At 40.4% G+C, this 18,718-nt stretch overlaps 1 protein-coding gene across 1 annotated transcript in view; it reads right to left on the bottom strand.

Annotated features, from left to right (window-relative positions):
- CCDC114 (coiled-coil domain containing 114) overlaps positions 1-18,718 on the bottom strand; it is a 103,965-nt gene that overhangs the window by 61,199 nt on the left and 24,048 nt on the right. Inside the window, exons 8-10 of the mRNA XM_018552963.1 lie at positions 17,454-17,641; positions 14,028-14,162; positions 4,741-4,823 (exon numbers count right to left, since the gene is read on the bottom strand). Coding sequence (XP_018408465.1) covers positions 4,741-4,823; positions 14,028-14,162; positions 17,454-17,641 — 406 coding nt within the window. The remainder of the gene's footprint in view (positions 1-4,740; positions 4,824-14,027; positions 14,163-17,453; positions 17,642-18,718) is intronic.

The raw sequence follows: 18,718 nt of genomic DNA, 5'->3' as shown, positions 1-18,718 counted from the left end.
GCGACCGGGCGGTGCGGGGGGCGCCCGGCCTAAAGCCGTGTAAGGGCCCCAAAATTTATGAAGGCTGCCCTGCTCGAACCCATGCATCCAAAATGTGTGCCTCCCATGTTTCCATAGATTCCATCTGACATCCTGAGATGGAAAATGTGTGGGTAGACCATCTTGCTGAAGTGGACTTTTCTCAAGACTTGGAGGTTTTGGATTGCCAAGTAAGTCTAAAGGGTCCAAAACACTTTTAATTGTCACATGTCTTTTGAGACTAGGAGTGGAAACCCAATTTGGAAGAACAAAAGAAACGTTTAAAAGGTGGAAAAGAAGGAGTAGACTTACAAAGTGGATCCTTATTTTTCCACATCTGAGGTAAGTGTTCACACTTACCCCCTGTAGCCTTTTTAATAATTTTATCCAGTGCATCTCTGAAAATCTGATTGCCCACAGAGGTTAAGATCAAAAGTCCCTTCTTACATTGGGGTTCCACCGATCAGTACTTAAGCCAGATAGCTCTGCATATATGAATAGAGGAAACAGATACACGAGACAACAAATGACAAGCATCAAGAACATGAAATGAGAAGTGACAGTCATCTGATCAACACAATCAATAAAATGAGGATCAACTCCAGCGGTCGCCTGAACTGCACTCAAAGATTTTGTCCCAGTGGCCAAAGTCTTAGAAATAAGGACTGTAGCCAATTTTGGTAGAAAAGCCGAACCAGATAACTAATAAATGGTAGAAGAAAAATTCTCCAATCCAGGGATAATTAACGCTATGTTAAAATAAGAAATTGGAGGATCAACTTCAGGTTGAATAGACCATTTTTTTAAATCTTACAGAAAAAGATACAGGGACTTAAAGCATCTAGGAACCAGAAACGGCTTATCCTTATAGAAAAACATATCAAAAAAAGGATGAAGAGGAAAAACCTTGCAAACATGCTCAGATTTATGTGAACCTAGACTAGAAACAGCAGATGTAGAAATAACAGCAGAATCCTCTACATTTAAAGAGGAAAGCACAGCCTCAATTAAAAAGGCAACCTTTTATTTCTAATGCTGAGTAATTGCAGATGACTGAAAATCAACCCAAGCAGTCCCATCATCAAAAGAAACAAAATCACTGTTAGACATAGAATCTTCTGGAAAAACAACAGCAGTTTCAGAAATATCAGGCATTTCATCCTCAGAAAGGTGTAGGAGAAATGCAGTGTTTTTTTTACCTTTGTGAACAAGTACAAGTTTTTTCAAACAAGCTAATTTTCCATAGTGGAAAGAAATTCACACTTAGTAATAAAAAGCTGAGAATCTCCCCACAAGGAAAGAGCAGTATTAGAAACGGACAATGTATTGTCAGATTTGCTCCTAATAGTAGTAGTGAAAGCAACAAAATCTTTGCCAGCTTGCAAGAGGGGATTTCTGCTTTGCATATATTACAAATAACAGGCAAAGAGAAAGATTCCTCATGGTGTACACATCCCGCCTCCTAGAAACTGACATATCTGTTAAAAATAGAAAGGTTCAAAAGAACCATCTTACAAGTTTAGATACTTTCTAATATCTACAAATAAAAAAAATTATCATATCGCAACCTATCCCAAGAGTGATAAGTATGGATACTTCTTTGTGTAATTTCTTGTGTGAGGATACATGGAAGCACAAAGGTATTTCCCTGTTCTACAACAAGTTGGGTGATAGAAAATCCTTTTATAAGACCTCATCAATGAGGAAATGGGAGGAGGATTTATCCGCTGCCTACTCTGATGACCAATGGAAGGCTGCCATCAGGATATCATATACTGGCTCTAAATGCTCTGACCACTGGGTATTACAACAGAAAATTCTACATAGGTGGTACTATACACCATATAAACTAACAAAATTTGGCAAGGGTCACTCACCATTGTGTTGGAGGAACTGCATCGAGATTGGCTCGTTGCTCCATGTTTTCTGGTATTGCAAGTCTGTTAGATCCTTTTGGAACCACATCTTCAAGCTATTGCCAGAACTGGTTGAGAGCACGGTAGCCCCTACGGCAGCCTTGGCCTTGCTCCATTTGTCCATAGAGGTTCTCCCGCTCCGTGCTAAAACAGTTATCTTGCATCTCCCCATAGCAGCTAAGACGCTGATCGCCCAACATTGGAGAGACCCCTCTCCACCAAATTACAATGATGTTACCCGTATGTTGAACCTCCAATGTGCCTATGAATGTATTTTTGCTTTGAAAAGCGGTAAATTTAACTCCTACTTTACAGCCGGGGAGTGCTGGCTTAAACACACTATGTATAAAACTTGAAGATTTTAGGAACCTCCGTGTTTCCCTGAATATTTCCATGTAAATCATGTACAATATTCTCCTTGTACCTGTAATCATACCTGTCTTTTCTTTTTGGTTGCTTGCTATTTATTGTTTGCTGTCTTTTGTTTGTCAAAAACCTAATAAAATAATTGAAACAAAAAGGTTCAAAGGCCACAAATGTCCCCAATATACTCACGGCCCCCAACCAGTGTAAAGGCAAATATACAGAAACATGGCACCACAGACAGCAGAATACCCAAAAGAAGGAAAATGTCTGTGTATTAGAATAAGGATCTTCTGTGCTCCCAGAAAACAACAGAAATGGAAGGGGACAAGAATCTTTGAAGCAGAGCCAAAACCACCGCATTTCTCCAACATAAATAGATGATACTGCTGTAACAGAATCAGAAAGGCACACCATGCAGCCGTGTACATGTGCAGCACACAAAACTGAATGGATCATCAAAAAAAGTCCTGGCCTCCTAAAGAGAGGGTGGGAAATTTACACAAATGCAGTCAACTACATATAAGAAGCATTTAACTTAATAGGAGTCATAAACGTATTAAAATAACTGCAGACAAATCAATATTAAAATAATTTTGCCCAATAGGAGTCTTAAACATACAGCCCAAGCAAAATAAAAAGGAAGGAAAACACTCAACCTTATAACGTAGGTCAAATATATATATTTGTTTTTTTCCACTACATGACTCCATGGCCCCTTTCCCAATATAACAACAAGAATCCCCAGATAATACTGGCCTGACCGTAAAATTATAAAAATAGGAACACAGGACCACTGCAGGGTGTAAAAAAAAACAGGGACTAGAAACAACCGGCTTCTAGATAACTTGGGAAACTTCCAGGATTTAACTTATCTGGCATGAATCAACTAGCAGCTCTTGTCATCGAAGAAACAAAAAATCTCATAGAAGAAACAAAACAAACTAAAATAAGAAAGCAGCAGAACCCTGCGGGAGTAGCATAACCCTTCTTCTCTGAATTCTGCAGAACTGTGTCCCTCAATGGACGATCAAGAAAGAGTTGTTTTTTCATTTGTTTTTCCAGAAAACAAAATATTTTAGCCATACAAGAGCAAACAGTGTGAAAATTGTCAATTCAAGAACCAGATGAACGGTTTATAGCTTTGTATAGAATGTGATGACATATTGGGCAAATTATCATCAGAGCACATTTTAAGAAGCTTAGTTATAAACACATCAAGTTACTGTATATAGCTTTCATGTTTTGTTGCTTTGCATTGCATATACTACATGGTAACAATTTAGAGTACACAGAAACATTTCCAGAATTGATTAGTGTTTTATTAGTATATATTGTCTCTAGCTGGTTGAGAGCAAACACATATTGTGTTGGCTGGCTAACAGCTACTGTACGTGTAACAATAATTAACAAATAAATCCATAAGGAAACGGCCTGACCATGAGAAATATACAGCAGCATTGTCACCCTAGGCCGTGCACTACCAACTACCAACTACAGTACACCTCTCCTTCACCACATCTTATGGTAGGAGGGAGGTGTTTTGCATACTACAAAAGAGAACTGGGCAGGGATAGCTATGACACTTAGAGAAAATGTATGATCAAACAGGTCATTTGGCACTAGTGATGTCCAAGTAACTGACACAACTAACATTACTGTTGACAAGTTAGTACTGCAGATAGACAATACTGTACACATTACCACAGCCGTAATTCTTTGCGGCAAAAATTAAACAGCATGCCATTTTCGGCAGGTGTTGCCACCTACCAAACATAATAATTGATGTGAATGGCATTGCGCCACAACCGCGTGCCAAGTGGTTGCACACAGTTGAGGCTCGGCCGTTCCATGTAAAATTCTCTTTGTAGTTCCATGTAAATCAGGCATTCAGGAGGCAGCAGTATTGCCTCTTAAATGCCTACAAGCCACTTTTCTACCGCCCTCTGAAAAATTATCCACTGGGAGTCGCTCATATGAACAAGGCCATACTGTAAACCTATAAGAAAAAAACAAAGAAAAGAACAGCGCCTTTTCCTCGAGAAATACAGTTTATTTATCCAAATAAAAACTAAATAAAATCATACTCAGAAGCGGTGTCTGTTGTATGGAAATGTAAAACCACCTTCCGGACTGATATACAGAAATATGATTTTATTCAGTTATTATTTGGATACACAGTATTTCACGAGTAGAAAGCGCCGTTCTTTTGTTTGTTTTTTTTCTTACACGTTTCTTGAGGCTTGCCAACCTGTTACGGAACAGCAGCCCCCTTTGTGCCTCTCATTAATGTCCATCTTCAAATATTCCCTCCACTTGATGTTGTGAGACCCACCACTCAGCGCTGACTGATTTGGAAATACATACTGTAAACCCAGCCTAGGTAATATCCTGAAAGGAAATAGAATGATACAAAAGTCGAAACACAGCTCTCTATTCTTACCTCTGTTGTCTGTTCCATCAGCCTCTCTATTTCATTGTTCTGCTCGTTAACATAGTTAAATAAGGCAAAGTTGCGATCCTCCACTGCAAGACAAAGCAGGAAAAATTATATTGTATAAGTATATTGTATATTGTAAAAGTCAAAGGGAGGCGTGCACTGTCATGGAGAGCATATATAGTAATGCAAAAAAAAAATTTAAATACCGTACACTGGGGAGAGAGTCTTTTCATGCAGATTAAAGGGCAACACACAAATTCTTTAAATAACATACTTGGGGATTCCTTAAACCTGTAGATGGTGTTCTGGAACTGTACAATTTTAACGGACGATGTCAGGGACAGCATACACTGGCAGTGCATATTTGGCTGTGGAATTGTTTTTCCCCCCCGTATAATCAGCTTGGCTTATATACAGCAGCACCCTCATCTGATTCATTGCAGTTTGAATATTGTAATAATAAAAAAAAAGAATGGCATTGGGGTTTCCTCTAATATTCCAACAAAAACCCTTTTCAAGGCATACAGCTTGGATGGCCAGGAAATTAAGAGCAAAAAGTGTGCAGCCTCTGCTTTCTGTACCAGGCCAAGCCACATGCCTTTTCAACATTTGCTCAACAATGTCACCTGGGATCCCCGGCTTACCATGTAAGCATTGATGTGCTTTGGGTCATTGTGACTGACGAGGCTTACATAGCTGGATGATGATTAACATGGATTACATTGCTGAGCATTTATTGTGGTTCTCATTAAGAATTAAGAGACCACAGATGATACAGCAGTGTAAAATTGGCCAGCAGCAGGACATTTTTAATGAGAGAAAATTAGCCGAAATGTACTAAAGAAAATGAGTACAGGCAGGTGTTTTACTACAAGAATTAAAGTGACATTAAAGTCAAAAATGTTTCCCCCTCTCCCCATGTTAGCACTTACCTTAAATGGTGTCTCGTAATCCGATTTTCTTCTTCTTTCCTGATGTTTTCATCTGTCCCTACAGCGGTGCGGCGGCTCTCCGATCCAGCGCTGACTCCTCTCTGCTTGCTGGCACTTCCTGTCTTACAGTGTCTGCATGTGGGTGCACGCGTCCATAGACTTACCTTGCGTCTCTCCTCGTCTCCCGGCCGAAAATCCGAACTGTGCATGCGCTCGCCCCAAGATGCTTTGCGGCCGCCCGAGCAGTTTAGGATTTTCTGACAGGAGCGTGCGGCAAAGACGGGGTAAGTTTAAATGGCTGTTAAAGCGTTTTTTTTGTTTGTTTTTTAACTTTTTGCATATATCTACTGCTTGCAAGCAGTAGATATATGCAAACAAAAAAACGGAGGCTTTAGAAACCCGTTAAGAGACCACAGATAATACAGGATTTAAACACTAACCAGCAGCAGAACAATTTTAGGGATAATAGGCCTATCTGGTGCATGCCTAACTGTTATTGTATCTATGGGGATGGGGGGTGCAGTTAATGTAAGTAATATAATGTGAGGTGGTTTAGGTGAGCACTTTCACTTTCAATCACTTAGTCTTATCTTTCAAATGATGAAGTGGCATGCTGCAACTAAAAGGCAGCTCCAAGAACAGATGGTCAGGAAGAACTGAATGCTGAGCTTGGAGCCTAAGCAAAATAAAATAAAAAACAAGAGTCCCGAATAGAAATGAACACCCCAAAATATCCCCACTGAAACAAAAAGACAACATTTTTTTGATGGAAGTTTTGAGCAAAAAAAAAGCCAGTTTAATCTTACAAAGGCCCTATCAAAATACAATAAAAAAAAATATACCCGTAAAATAAATGAAAGCCCCAAAATAATACCCCGAAGGAAAAGCCCGCGTTTTTAAGGGAAGGCTTCCTGCAAAAAAAAGAAGCATTTTAAATTACAATAAGGCGCTATCAACATGTAACCCCCATCACCTGCTGTGAGGTTGCTACTAGAAATTTAGTGATTCACAGGGCTCTAGACAGTCTGGTTGGACATTGTTAGCATTTATCTGGTTAATTTCAGGTGTCTGGCATTGACTGTACCTACCTGGGTGGAGTGTGACTTTACGTGTAATGTGGGACAGCCAATGAGGGGCACTGTGAGTGTATGTGCAGTTCAGCAGCCAATCACTGGGTTTCTCTCAATCAGTGATGCATGCTGGTATAGGGTACATACACTGGAGGGAATTGCCATGTGCTCAGTCTAGTTTGGGACCAGCCATGGATTAGTACAGGGCTGTGTGCTGTCCAGCCTGACCCCCAGGCTGGGCCTGAGGATGGGCAGATGCTGGAGTGTGGGAAGAGTTTCCCTAGGCCTCAAACCTCGAGGACTCCTGTGCTGTTGGCAGAGGAAGAGAACCAGGAAAGCTGATGGCTACTGGAGGTGCCTGGAACATAGAGGAGCTCAGGAGCAAGTCTGGTGTCTCTCCTGCTGAGGATTTGTGCCCAATCCCTGCTCATCTACTACTCAAATTCCTATTCCATGTGCTACAAATGGATCTACACTAAGATGCTAAAAAGGAGTCTGGTGAGTCTGGAGCTTATGTATGTACTACACTGGATGCCTAGGACCCCTCTCCCCCCTCTCCCCAGTGTGAAGATGTTAATAAAATGTATTCAGCATTATACTACTGGAGTGGGTATCAGCTTTGTGGGCACTAGAAGAGGGCGGTTAAATGTTATTGGGGCAGCTGAAGACCAGAACCCGGCTCCTTCGGTGGTGAGCGCTACAAACATAAAATAAAAAAATACTTCTAAAATAAATGAAAATACTACGCCCTTGAAACAAAGGTCAAGAAACGAAGGAAAACCATGATGAAAGTGAACCATAACCTCATATCAGCCACATAAAAGTTCCCAAATGATAAGATCAAAAATAAAAATCTGCAGGAGCTTAACTGTCCAAAGAGCTTGCAATTAGAATGAGTGCAATTTCCTTCCTGACCCTAATCTCTCCTATGTAGTTTCTCTATGCTTTTCAGCTTCCAGTGCACTGACACTGACTGCTCTGCACCCCCCCTCTTTTATAGTGAGGGGGCTGGCACATAACAAAGCACCTATTACTGGCCCTTCTAAGCCAACTGACATAAGCTTAAATGCCCTTGCATTGCATTGTCGTTACAATTAACTTTGTGTCGCATTAGTTCAGTGGGTCTGCAAACCTAGCTTTGTCCTGAACCCAAATGTCATCCTTATTCATACATTATGGGCAAACTTAACATTCAGTCTGCAGATCTGCTCCAAAAGTCCTTTTTTAAGGGATTAGATCTGATTATCTACTTTTTTTACTTTATTAAAAAATAGAAATCTCTCAAAGATGTAAGCTTGGTGCACTAGGCATGTGGGTTGTATACAGTGTGTTGCAAACTGCTATACCTGGTGAATATTAGGCTGGTGTTCAGCAAGGGCACAAAAAAGCAGAGCCCCTTTACCAGAGGCGTAACTAGAACCTTCAGGGCCCCGGTGCAAGAAACCATTAAGGGCCCCCCTCAGATGCTGAGGTCGACAAATTCGACTACATCGGCGTTCTCGACCGGTGTTAATATGCCAATTACAGGTCTCTCTCATCTTTTTAAGTGGGAGAACTTGCACAATTGGTGGCTGACTAAATACTTTTTTGCCCCACTGTATATGCAAAAAAACATAAAAAAATAAAAATAAAAAACGTTACCAAAAAGGGTTTTGCTTAATTCTGTCTCCACCGCTTGCTCCCGTCCGAAGATCTGAAGATTCTCTAGTGGCCGAGCAGCATGATGGGGCGTGCACAGTAGAGATCTTCGGCCGGGAGAAGAGGAGAAACACAGGGTAAACATTAGCATGCAGCCTGGCAGCGTGCACGCAGACAGACTTCGTGGGACACAGAAGACGCAGCAGTCAGTGCTGGGTCAGAGACTGGCACCAGTGCTGGAGGACTCCTGAAAACTACTGGAAAGAAGATGATCGGATCAAGAGGCATCATTTAAGGTAAGTCCTGAAAGCAGAATGGGGGGGGGGGGATATTTGGGACTTTAATGTCCCTTTACTTTGTAGTGCCTATTCCAGAAACCATAAATGTGTAGATTGCTTTTAACTATATTGTCAACCATTAAAACTTAACTGATCTAGCTACAACTTTAACTATTTGCAATCATTGTCTTTGCTATGTTGATTTAGCTGGATCTATCATTTATCATATTAGGACAGATTGTGTAGTTCTGTCTGTTCAGATCTGTCCAAAAGATGTATCAGTCTTTTAAATTGGTGTCAATGCACCTTCTTTTGGATCCTAAGATGACCTATCTGCTGATCCACTTTTGTTCCAGGTACTAGTTTCACTGTGTGCTGACACCTGCTACAGAGCACAAATTGTGGCTTGTTCAATTGACACTACCAAGACTCTCCCTTAGGCATTAAAGACTATGGCATTTGACAGTTGTGTGACAGGGGGCTGTAATGTCCCCCGGCTTCCTGGCTCCTCCCGACTGCGTTCCAGGCTGGGGCGCATCGGCCGCGGTGCACGCCGCTCTCCTCCTCCCCCTTGACGGAAGTGTAGATGCGTTCCACGCTGGAACGCGGAAGTAGCCCACGGCCGCGTGACGTCACGGCCGCGGGCTATTTAAACTTGCCATAGATGCTGTGGGGTGTTCGATGATTGGGATCATAGCCCATACACCCCACAGGAACCTCACCAGCCGCCTCGAACCTCTCCTCACGGAGGAAACAGCTCCCCAGCAGCCAGCATCCAGTGGACATCTCTTGGAGGAATCTGATTGCACCTACCAGGAAACTGCAAGTATCTTCAAGCTATATCTTGACTATATCTTGGCTCACAGACGCTGCCCTCTGGTGGAGACTTTGGGTATCGCCTCTCTCATGTTTTCAATACTATACCCAGTTATGCTGTATGAAGGGGAGAATTGATGTTATCTGTCATAGAGACTACTCCATTCGCTCACACCTCAATTCCAGATAAGATTGCCATCATCAGGGATTGGGTTATTAGTCTGTACTACATCGAAGGTTATTACGGATTACTATTTAGCGGTCCATGATGACTTAATCCCCTACTCTCCGTTTAAGATTGAGAGAGCCGCCGGGGATTTAAGCCTGACAACCGCACTACACCCCCAGTTGGAACCGCAGCTGTGATCCACCATACTCTTCCCAAGCCGGGCCCTGACAGGGGCAAGCATGAGAGATGTGTCCTAATCTCAATTTGCAGAAAAGTTAAGCCATGTGTATATACTGTACTGAAAGTCAATTATGGATGATTCTCATGACTAAGAACTTTCAAATTACCACAAGAAGCCTGAATTTTTGCAAAGCTAATACCTTTTTTTCTTTTAGACATTTCTGCGATAACAGGGTGATTTCAGAAGTGCCCTTACAAAAATAACAATTCACATACCACCATTATCATTTGCAGAGACTTTCCAACATGTAGGGGACAAGCTTAAGGTAATGTGCAGCACTGTCCATGTTTACATCTTTATAGGTATCCTACAACTGTATATATCTAGGGACATTGGGACACCTAATGCTTTTCTTCCTGAGCTGCAGATGGCTTGATTTTCAGCAGATATGGGAAATCATTGTAATAGATAAATCTGACTATGTTTAGTATGGGTGCCAAATATTCATTTACAAAGCAGATATCTATATATCTATACAATGTATTTTTTGGACCAAACAACAAGCTTTTGTTCTACTGTAGTAAATAGTTTTCCATTGGCCAAAACAAAAATGCTAATTACTGAAAATGTGCAAAAAATGTGCAAAGATCACGTATAGAAACATGCCAAAAAAGTGCAAAAAACAAATCAAAGACGCCAACACTCACATGTGAATGTAGACTAAAGTGAGGCCAAATTCAAATGCTATTACTATTGCTGGTAGGGATAAATAAAGAGTAACAGAAGGGATGAAATCGTTACATTGAGAAAGTGCTGCTTTATATTATCTTCAGTGCAAGCCACATAACCAACTGCATTGGCTCTTGTTCACATAATTTCTACTAAAATGTATGATGAGCAACCCTGAACTGTGATCACTCCATCCCAGCAGGACTCTTAACACAGCCTTTGTTAAAAAAAAAATATTATTTAACTTTAACAAGTATAGAAGACAATATATTTACTATACAAACAATGCCCTTTGTTTTGCAATGTAAGCCTGTCAGTACTACTGAACACAAACACTGTGTTTCTATTGTGTAACTTATTCTATCTGCAGTCTGCAACATACCAAAGAGGTCATTACAGTAGAGCACTTTATTTATAACCGTGTATTTTCCCCCAAAGTGTGATAATCTAAATCTTACAAGACAGTTTGCTTTTCCTTCCCAGGGTGCTACCTTTAAAAGAGAGAAAGAAAATAAAACATCACAATAAGCCTGGGGCGAGCCGACACAGGAAGAGGAAACTGCCACTTTAAATTATCAAGACAAGTAAACATTTTTTAACCTTGTTTTCCGCTTGGATGTGTGGACCTCACTAATACTTAACTCTGTAAAGGCAGTTTATCAATGTAAAGTGTGCTATAATTTATCTTATACTGAAAAAATAGTGACAGAAATAGAAAAAAGAATCACACTAAAGGTTCTGCAACATATTACAACAACTAATATAACAACAGAACAAAAGGAACTGTTGGGTATTTAGGTGACTCCGTGGAACCATTTCACGGAAGAGGTAACACATTACCTTTATAGCCAAAGGACATTTTTGCAGTGAAAATATACTTTTAGTAGTAAAAACAAGGAAGAGCAAGAACACAATTCAGCAGTTTATCTACTGCTTAATTACCTGGGCTGCCAGTGCCAGTGTAGCATACATACCTCCATCACTTGATATGACAATGAGCAATACAAAACATTTCCATATTTACATCAAAGTTTCCATGTATGAATACCCGTTCTAGGCTTGACATAAGTGTAATGTCTCTTGTACTGTCATGCCGAGCAGTACATTTAAATTGTATTTTTCCAATGGTAATAGGGACTTCTTCAGCTACAATTTCAGAAGGACATTTGACGTGCAATGACAAGTTATAAGCAGTCAAAGCTAAAATATCGATTATAAAAATCACAAATTCTTCAGGCTAAGGCCACATTCAAAAACTTGCAGGCGGCCACAATAATGTAAAAAAAAGGGCACAATAGTGTGTAATTAACATTAATTAAACACAACATTGTATTTTAGGTGCATGACATTTAACTAAGCACAGGGACATGTATGGCCAAAAATATTGGGTTACTCTTTGCCTGTCAAAACGTAAAGAGACTGTGCCACCAGCCCTGGCTTTAGTTATGCCTTGAAAAAGTACATTCCTAATACTACTTACAGGAATACCTTTTTTCTCTAAATTGGGTGTACTTTTTAAATTACAAAGCACAAAGTTTGACAGAAATTACTGTTGCATTCCATTCTGTGCCTGTCACAACTGCTGCTATCTATAGCAAATTATGTGGTTTTCATTGGGCTCCCCACACTGCCTTAACATTCAGGTTATCTATCATCCTGAGAATGAACAGGGAGCCACACAGAGAAGAGCCAGCAGCCACAGCAAAAAGGCTGCTATTCAGCTCAGTGATGCAATTATACTCTGTAGCTCTCCTGTATCTGCTCTCCGCTGACAGAAGAAGCTGAAAATAAGGAGAGCTAGCATCAAGTGCAAATATGCTGGGATTTATAGTAAACAAAGGGTTACCTGTCAGAGGAAAGCCGATTCCTCTAACACAGTTGAGACAAATACCAGCATTTTTGCAGTTGCTGCCGACTCTCCTCTGTGTGATATACGGTATTTGCACTTGCTGCCACTCTACTCTGTGCAGCATATTTGCCGCTGCTACTGGCTCTCCTCTGTGTGGCATATTGCAGCTGATGAAGCTGTGTCTCCTCTGTGAAGCTGCTGCTGGCTCTCCTCTGTGCGGCACATTTGCAGCTGCTGCTGGCTCTCCTCTGTGCGGCACATTTGCAGCTGCTGCTGGCTCTCCTCTGTGCGGCACATTTGCAGCTGCTGCTGGCTCTCCTTTGTGCTGCATATTTGCAGCTGCTGCTGACTCTCTTCTGTGCAGCACATTTGCAGCTGCTACTGACTCTCCTCTGTGCAGCACATTTGCAGCTGCTGCTGACTCTCCTCTGTGCGGCACATTTGCAGCTGCTGCTGGCTCTCTTTTGTGCTGCATATTTGCAGCTGCTGCTGACTCTCTTCTGTGCAGCACATTTGCAGCTGCTACTGATTCTCCTCTGTGCAGCACATTTGCAGCTGCTGCTGGCTCTCCTTTGTGCTGCATATTTGCAGCTGCTGCTGACTCTCTTCTGTGCAGCACATTTGCAGCTGCTACTGACTCTCCTCTGTGCAGCACATTTGCAGCTGCTACTGACTCTCCTCTGTGCGGCATATTTGCAGCTGCTGCTGGCTCTCCTCTGTGCGGCATATTTGCAGCTGCTCCTCTGTCCAGCTCCTGGGTCATCCTCAGGATGATATATGACATGAATGATAAGGCAGTGTAAGGAACTCAATAGAAACGCCTGTTGTGGAAGCAGGGAAGTGGGAAGGAAAGAACAGCAGCAATTGTGACAGTTTTGAATTGCTGTGAAACCTAAACTGCAACATACGATACAATTTACAGAAAAAAGGGCAATCCTAAAATTAGTATTAACTCGTTCAAGGCTTAAAAACAAAAAGTCAGGTCTAGTGACAGAGTGGCTTTAGACTATTACAACCCTAAAACTATTTGGATAGTTTTGAGTTAAATTTGATTATGCTAACATGCGTTTATGTATTTTTTTTGGAGCTCCTGTCAAGATCTGCTGTGAAGTTCTTCTGCTTCTATTTTGCTGACTTCTTGCACTGTCTTTACCAGAATTGTCAACACTATTGATTACAATGAGGAATCTTCCATTAGCATAATCAGTGAGCGAAAACCTCTAAATCTTCCCGGCATTTCTGTGTAAGTATGTATTATGTGAACTCACCAGGAAGCTTTGTTACCTTCCTCCTAAAATAAAAGTAGTTTTTTTGAGTGAGGTCATTCGTTTAATATATGATGTTTTCTGTGATGGTTAGTCCTCTGATTTGACAAGCCAACAATATAATCCCGTGATAGGTTATGGAAACCATACTCCTTAAGAATGATCATAATATAGCGCAAATCATTTTTATGTAGGTTTTATGAGGGTCTGTGATTGTGAAATAAGCTATATACCACTAAAAAATCAACATTATTTTAACAAAATGAGTTTGCATTATGGAATAGATAACTATGCGAGACTGCAGATATTTCAAACATAACAGTTAAGCAGCAAAACAATAGGAGGATGTGACAATGGACTTACCTTCAATAAACCTGTTGACGAGGATGTCTAGGTTGTCTTCCCCAGTAATAGACTGTATCTGCTGAAAAGCTTGTTCATATGTCTCAACTGTTTCTTCTGTTGGATCACGTTTTTTTCTTTCTAGTGCTTCTTTTTCTGTTCCCCATGCAATAAACAAATTCCAAATGTTACATATAATTAATATAAGCCAACTAAACAAATCTGTTTTATATTATTTAAAGTCAAATTGGAGCCAAAATGTGTTTTTTTTTAAAGAACAGGAGAGGGTTAACACTTTTATTGCTGTCTCTGCCCCCGTTGGGGAGATTTCCCCTTACCTCCTGTTAGGACAGGAAGTGATAGGATATAACAACACCAACAAAAACACATTTTTAGTAGAATAAGGAAGGATTCAAACTTTTAACAACACATTCAAAGCTCTCTGTGTCTGGGTAATTACCAGGCCCTACATTTTTTGTATGGGTGTCTCAGGGACAGACAGAGAGGACAGATCTTATAGACAAAAATAAAAACCTCACAAAGATGTAAATTCTTTCCCCACTTTATCCAAAACTAAACATAAAAATGGCTGTTAATTTTAAATATACTAGTGAGAAATAAATACTAAAGACATAATCTTAGAATGTAGCATAAAAGTAAATTAAGTACTTGAAGTCATAGGTCCAAAAACCTTTGTATGTCTTATCAGGGATGCTGTGCTATGTCTTATAGTGCCCATATACTGTTTGAATTTCAGCCAGTTTTTGAGGAACCGGCTGAAATTCGCATAGTGTGTGCCACTTTTGGCACCCTTTCGATCGTTATCCCTCGATCAGCTGATCCAAGGCACCGGTCGGAACATCTTTGATCGATCAGAGCCGGCAGCCAATGAGCTGCCCACTCTGGTCTAGTGTTTTGACAGGTGCCGGCAGCACCTGTCAGAATACAATGTAAACACCGGGGATTCCTCGATCGACACACTGTTAGTGTTGATGGGAGGAATCGGGTCTATTTTTTTCCTTCAGCCTGTGGGGTAAACTAAAAAAATTGATCAGTGTATTTTCAGCCTTACACTATAAATCTTAGTACTGGGTCTAAACTAACAACACAAACTCCTCCCATCCACCAAACACCAACACAATAGCTGTTCCTTCTATAGCAGGCACATAAGATCTGTTGAAGCAGAAAACAGCTAAAAGACCAGGAATAAAGAAGACATACATTGAAGGTCCTTACTTTGCTTATAGGAAGCTTTAGAGGGTAAAATATTTAATCCACAAATACTTAGTTTTTAAAACATGGTGACTCCAGGGCCTGTTTTCTCTATTTAGAAACTAAGGCTGGCCATAAACTAATAGCTCTTTATTGTTCAGCCCAAAGAGCTGAGCAGGAAAAAAAGCACTCAATCCCACCCTCCATTTTAAACAGTGTGGATGGGCCAACTCCCCTCGCCACAATCAGAATACACTGTACACTGTTTGGGTGCAATTTCCGTGTGTTCCTACTCCTTTAACAAAAGTAAATGACAAAATAAAACCTTTGTTGGGAGGGGTCCCAAGGGGGGAAAACACTGCTGAAATTACGACCGAGGCAGCAGGAGGGGCTGGCGGCAGTCAGTAGAATTATCCAGGGAAAGGCGGAGGTCAGTGCAGGTTGCATGGTGTAATCCAGGAACAAGCCAAATGTCAGGGCAGGCAGCAGACAAAAGAGTAATCCAATGGAGGAACTCTATCCTGCAACTCATAAGTTTAAAGGCAACTAGATGAATCCACTTAGAAATAGCGGATCTAAAAGCTGAGCAACCTTTTATAGAACCTTTACGTGAAACAAATAAAGCATCCGAATGCCTAAAGGAAGCTGTGGCTGACAGATAAACTCTAAAATTCAGCACAACATCCAAAAAATGAAGAGACATTTCCCTAGGACGAACAAGAGCTGGACAAAGAGCTGGACAACGAAAGTCGTGCGATGGTTGTAAGACAGCTTTAGACTTCTTTCACACTTGCCACTTGCATTTTTATGCAGAGATCTGTCTGCAAAACCCGTCAGGATAGATGCTTTGTTTATGCTTCTAGATGCTTAAAATGACACCTATGCGTTTAGATTCACCTGTCCTTTGTCCATTGAAACAGTCCCTTAAAGTAGCCAATGAGATTTCAGCAAATAAACGTGTCTTGCATTTACATGCATTTTGGTGTGTTTAGAAGTTAAAATTAATTCCTGGACGCACCTGTCTTTTTTTTTTTTAAGCAGAGCTAAACTGACTGCAGATAAAAGCATCTAAATGCAATGTGTGAATAGATCCACTGGAAATCATCAGATACATATATATGTGTTTAGAAATCCATTTAAAATGCATATAAACATATCTAATTGCACCTAGTGTGAATGTAGCCTAAGTGTTCTCTGCAGGCCCCAGCAGCACACTCTTGCTAATTAGACCCCTCTGCTGGTTCTTTCCAGTAACCGCCCACTGCCAAATTGCAGACCTCCACAGCACTAGTCTCTTTTCAAAGGAGATGTCTACTCTGGCTAATAAGTGCTGTGTTGTGCACCCCAAAAACATAAAACCACCCTGCAGCATCAGAGCTCACATGCAGCTCTTCATTTTCCAGTTGGCTAATGGCTCCAGAACAAGCAAACCACAACTGTGCATGCTATAACATCATCTTCAAGGGACAACCACATGCAGCACTGGTTGGCAAGTGCATGCTCAGTAGGGACAGATAGTGTTTTAACATCTCTACCACCCCTGGCCACTAATGATACTGCAATTCCTCCTTACATTCACACTAGCCCGCTTGCTTAAATGTTGCATTTTAGCGTGCAGGCTAGTTAGTGTCTGTGTGAAGTTCGGCGTGACTCTTTTTTTTTACTTTATTGAAAGTGTACAAAGTTGCCTTCCAATTATGCCTCCTCACAGCACTGTGGTGCAACGCAGTGAGATGAGAAATGTAGCATGTATGCATTATTGCGCACTGCAATACATATCACCCCTGCACTACAGGGTAGATTTTGAATACACTTAAAGGGTGCCATGTCTGAAAAAAAGATTGAGAAACACTGTTTTAGACCAATAGCATTTAAATCAACACATCTCTGTTGGCTTGGAACAGCAGGAACGGCTTCTTCTACCCGATATGTTAAAAATGTTGCCTCCTGGTTTACACACATTTTATTCTCTGAACCGCCCAAAAGAATCCTTGGTAACTTTCACATGCATTTCTGCTAAGCTCTTACAATTACCGGTTTATTTGGACTATCACAAAATCTATCCTGACCTGCACACTATCATGGACATAGCCTTGTCATATCTTAGCTTTTGTGTTTTCCCACAATAACTATCTAAATGTTAACATCTAAATATCATGATTTTCAAGGGATTGCAGGCATTTTCTTGACACCGGTAACTAAGAGGTTTTGTGAAACAATAAGACTGGCAGTCACCTCTCCTACGTCGGGCATCAAGCACCTCCTCACTGATAGCGCGCTCCTGAGTTTTGGTTCCCATAAACTCTTTTAGTCTGCGGTCATGGTCAATCACTCGCTGTAGCTCTTTTATTTCTGCTGTGTGCTGGTTCAGATCCTTCTCAGCTTTTTCCTTCATTTGCTGCACTTTTGTTTGGGCCTCATCCCTTAATTTACCAAAAAATAACAAAAAATGCTTTTTTAGTGAAATATAAACACATGTACAAAGACAGATACTGTTGTGGCATTTACAATTATAAGTGTTGTATACTTTGTGTGCCTGCATAGTTGTCTATCCAATCAGCGGGCACACTTACACTATCTAATTATATTAGATATGTAACTGATGCTCAAAATAGTCCCATAGAAGGGCATACCTGGCCATATAGTATGCACATCAAAAAAAGAGATATACTGTATAACTGGAATATACAACAATGTTATATCAATAGTATACAGTATATAAAGATCAGGAAAAGGGGCTAGTCATAAAGATGGCCCCCCACATATAACACGGAGGGTTAAAAAAAAAGAAAAAAAGACGACCAGCACAAAGCACATGACATGGCTGTGTTATATATATAGAATATAAAATCACACATTTACATAAAACACATATGTTATGCATAATTCCTAATGATCAAAGCCTTAAGTTTGCAAACACAGCAGCAATTATATTACATAAAGTGCAATAGTGAAGTACTGTATATAGTGAAGATATATAGCGAGAGAGACAATTTCTAGAAAGCAATGGCACACAAATCAATGAAATAATAGATTAAAACAAGTTGTCACACAGAGAATCGACTTATAAAAGAGAAAAATCAAAAGCATAAAATGTGAACTTTTGATTTTATGCTTTTGTAAGTAGATTTTGTGCGCTGTGAGCAAATTGTCATGTGCTATTACTGTTTATGATTGCTATCTAGTTACTTCTTGGCATTGTTATCACTTCATGTATTATGTTTGCTGTTCTTTATGCACTTCATAATACAATCATTTACTTTGATCACCAGGGAAGACATCCGTTTTTATGTTCATGTTAATTTACTGGTATATTAATAATGTTTTAGCATATTCCACTTGGCTTTGTAGACTGTACCACATTTAATGCATATCATCTATTGACTTTACTGCACATGCTTTTTATATCTTATTTATAGTCCTAATGAAGGGGACTGGTAAAACCCCTGAAATGTGTTTGCTATCTTTTTTAGACCTATTATGAAAAACAATTGAACCAG

This window comes from Nanorana parkeri, unplaced genomic scaffold, assembly GCF_000935625.1.
Source record: "Nanorana parkeri isolate BGI_ZX_2015 unplaced genomic scaffold, ASM93562v1 scaffold103, whole genome shotgun sequence".
Taxonomy (NCBI): Eukaryota; Metazoa; Chordata; class Amphibia; order Anura; family Dicroglossidae; genus Nanorana; species Nanorana parkeri.
This window is presented reverse-complemented; position numbering and strand designations above follow the sequence as displayed.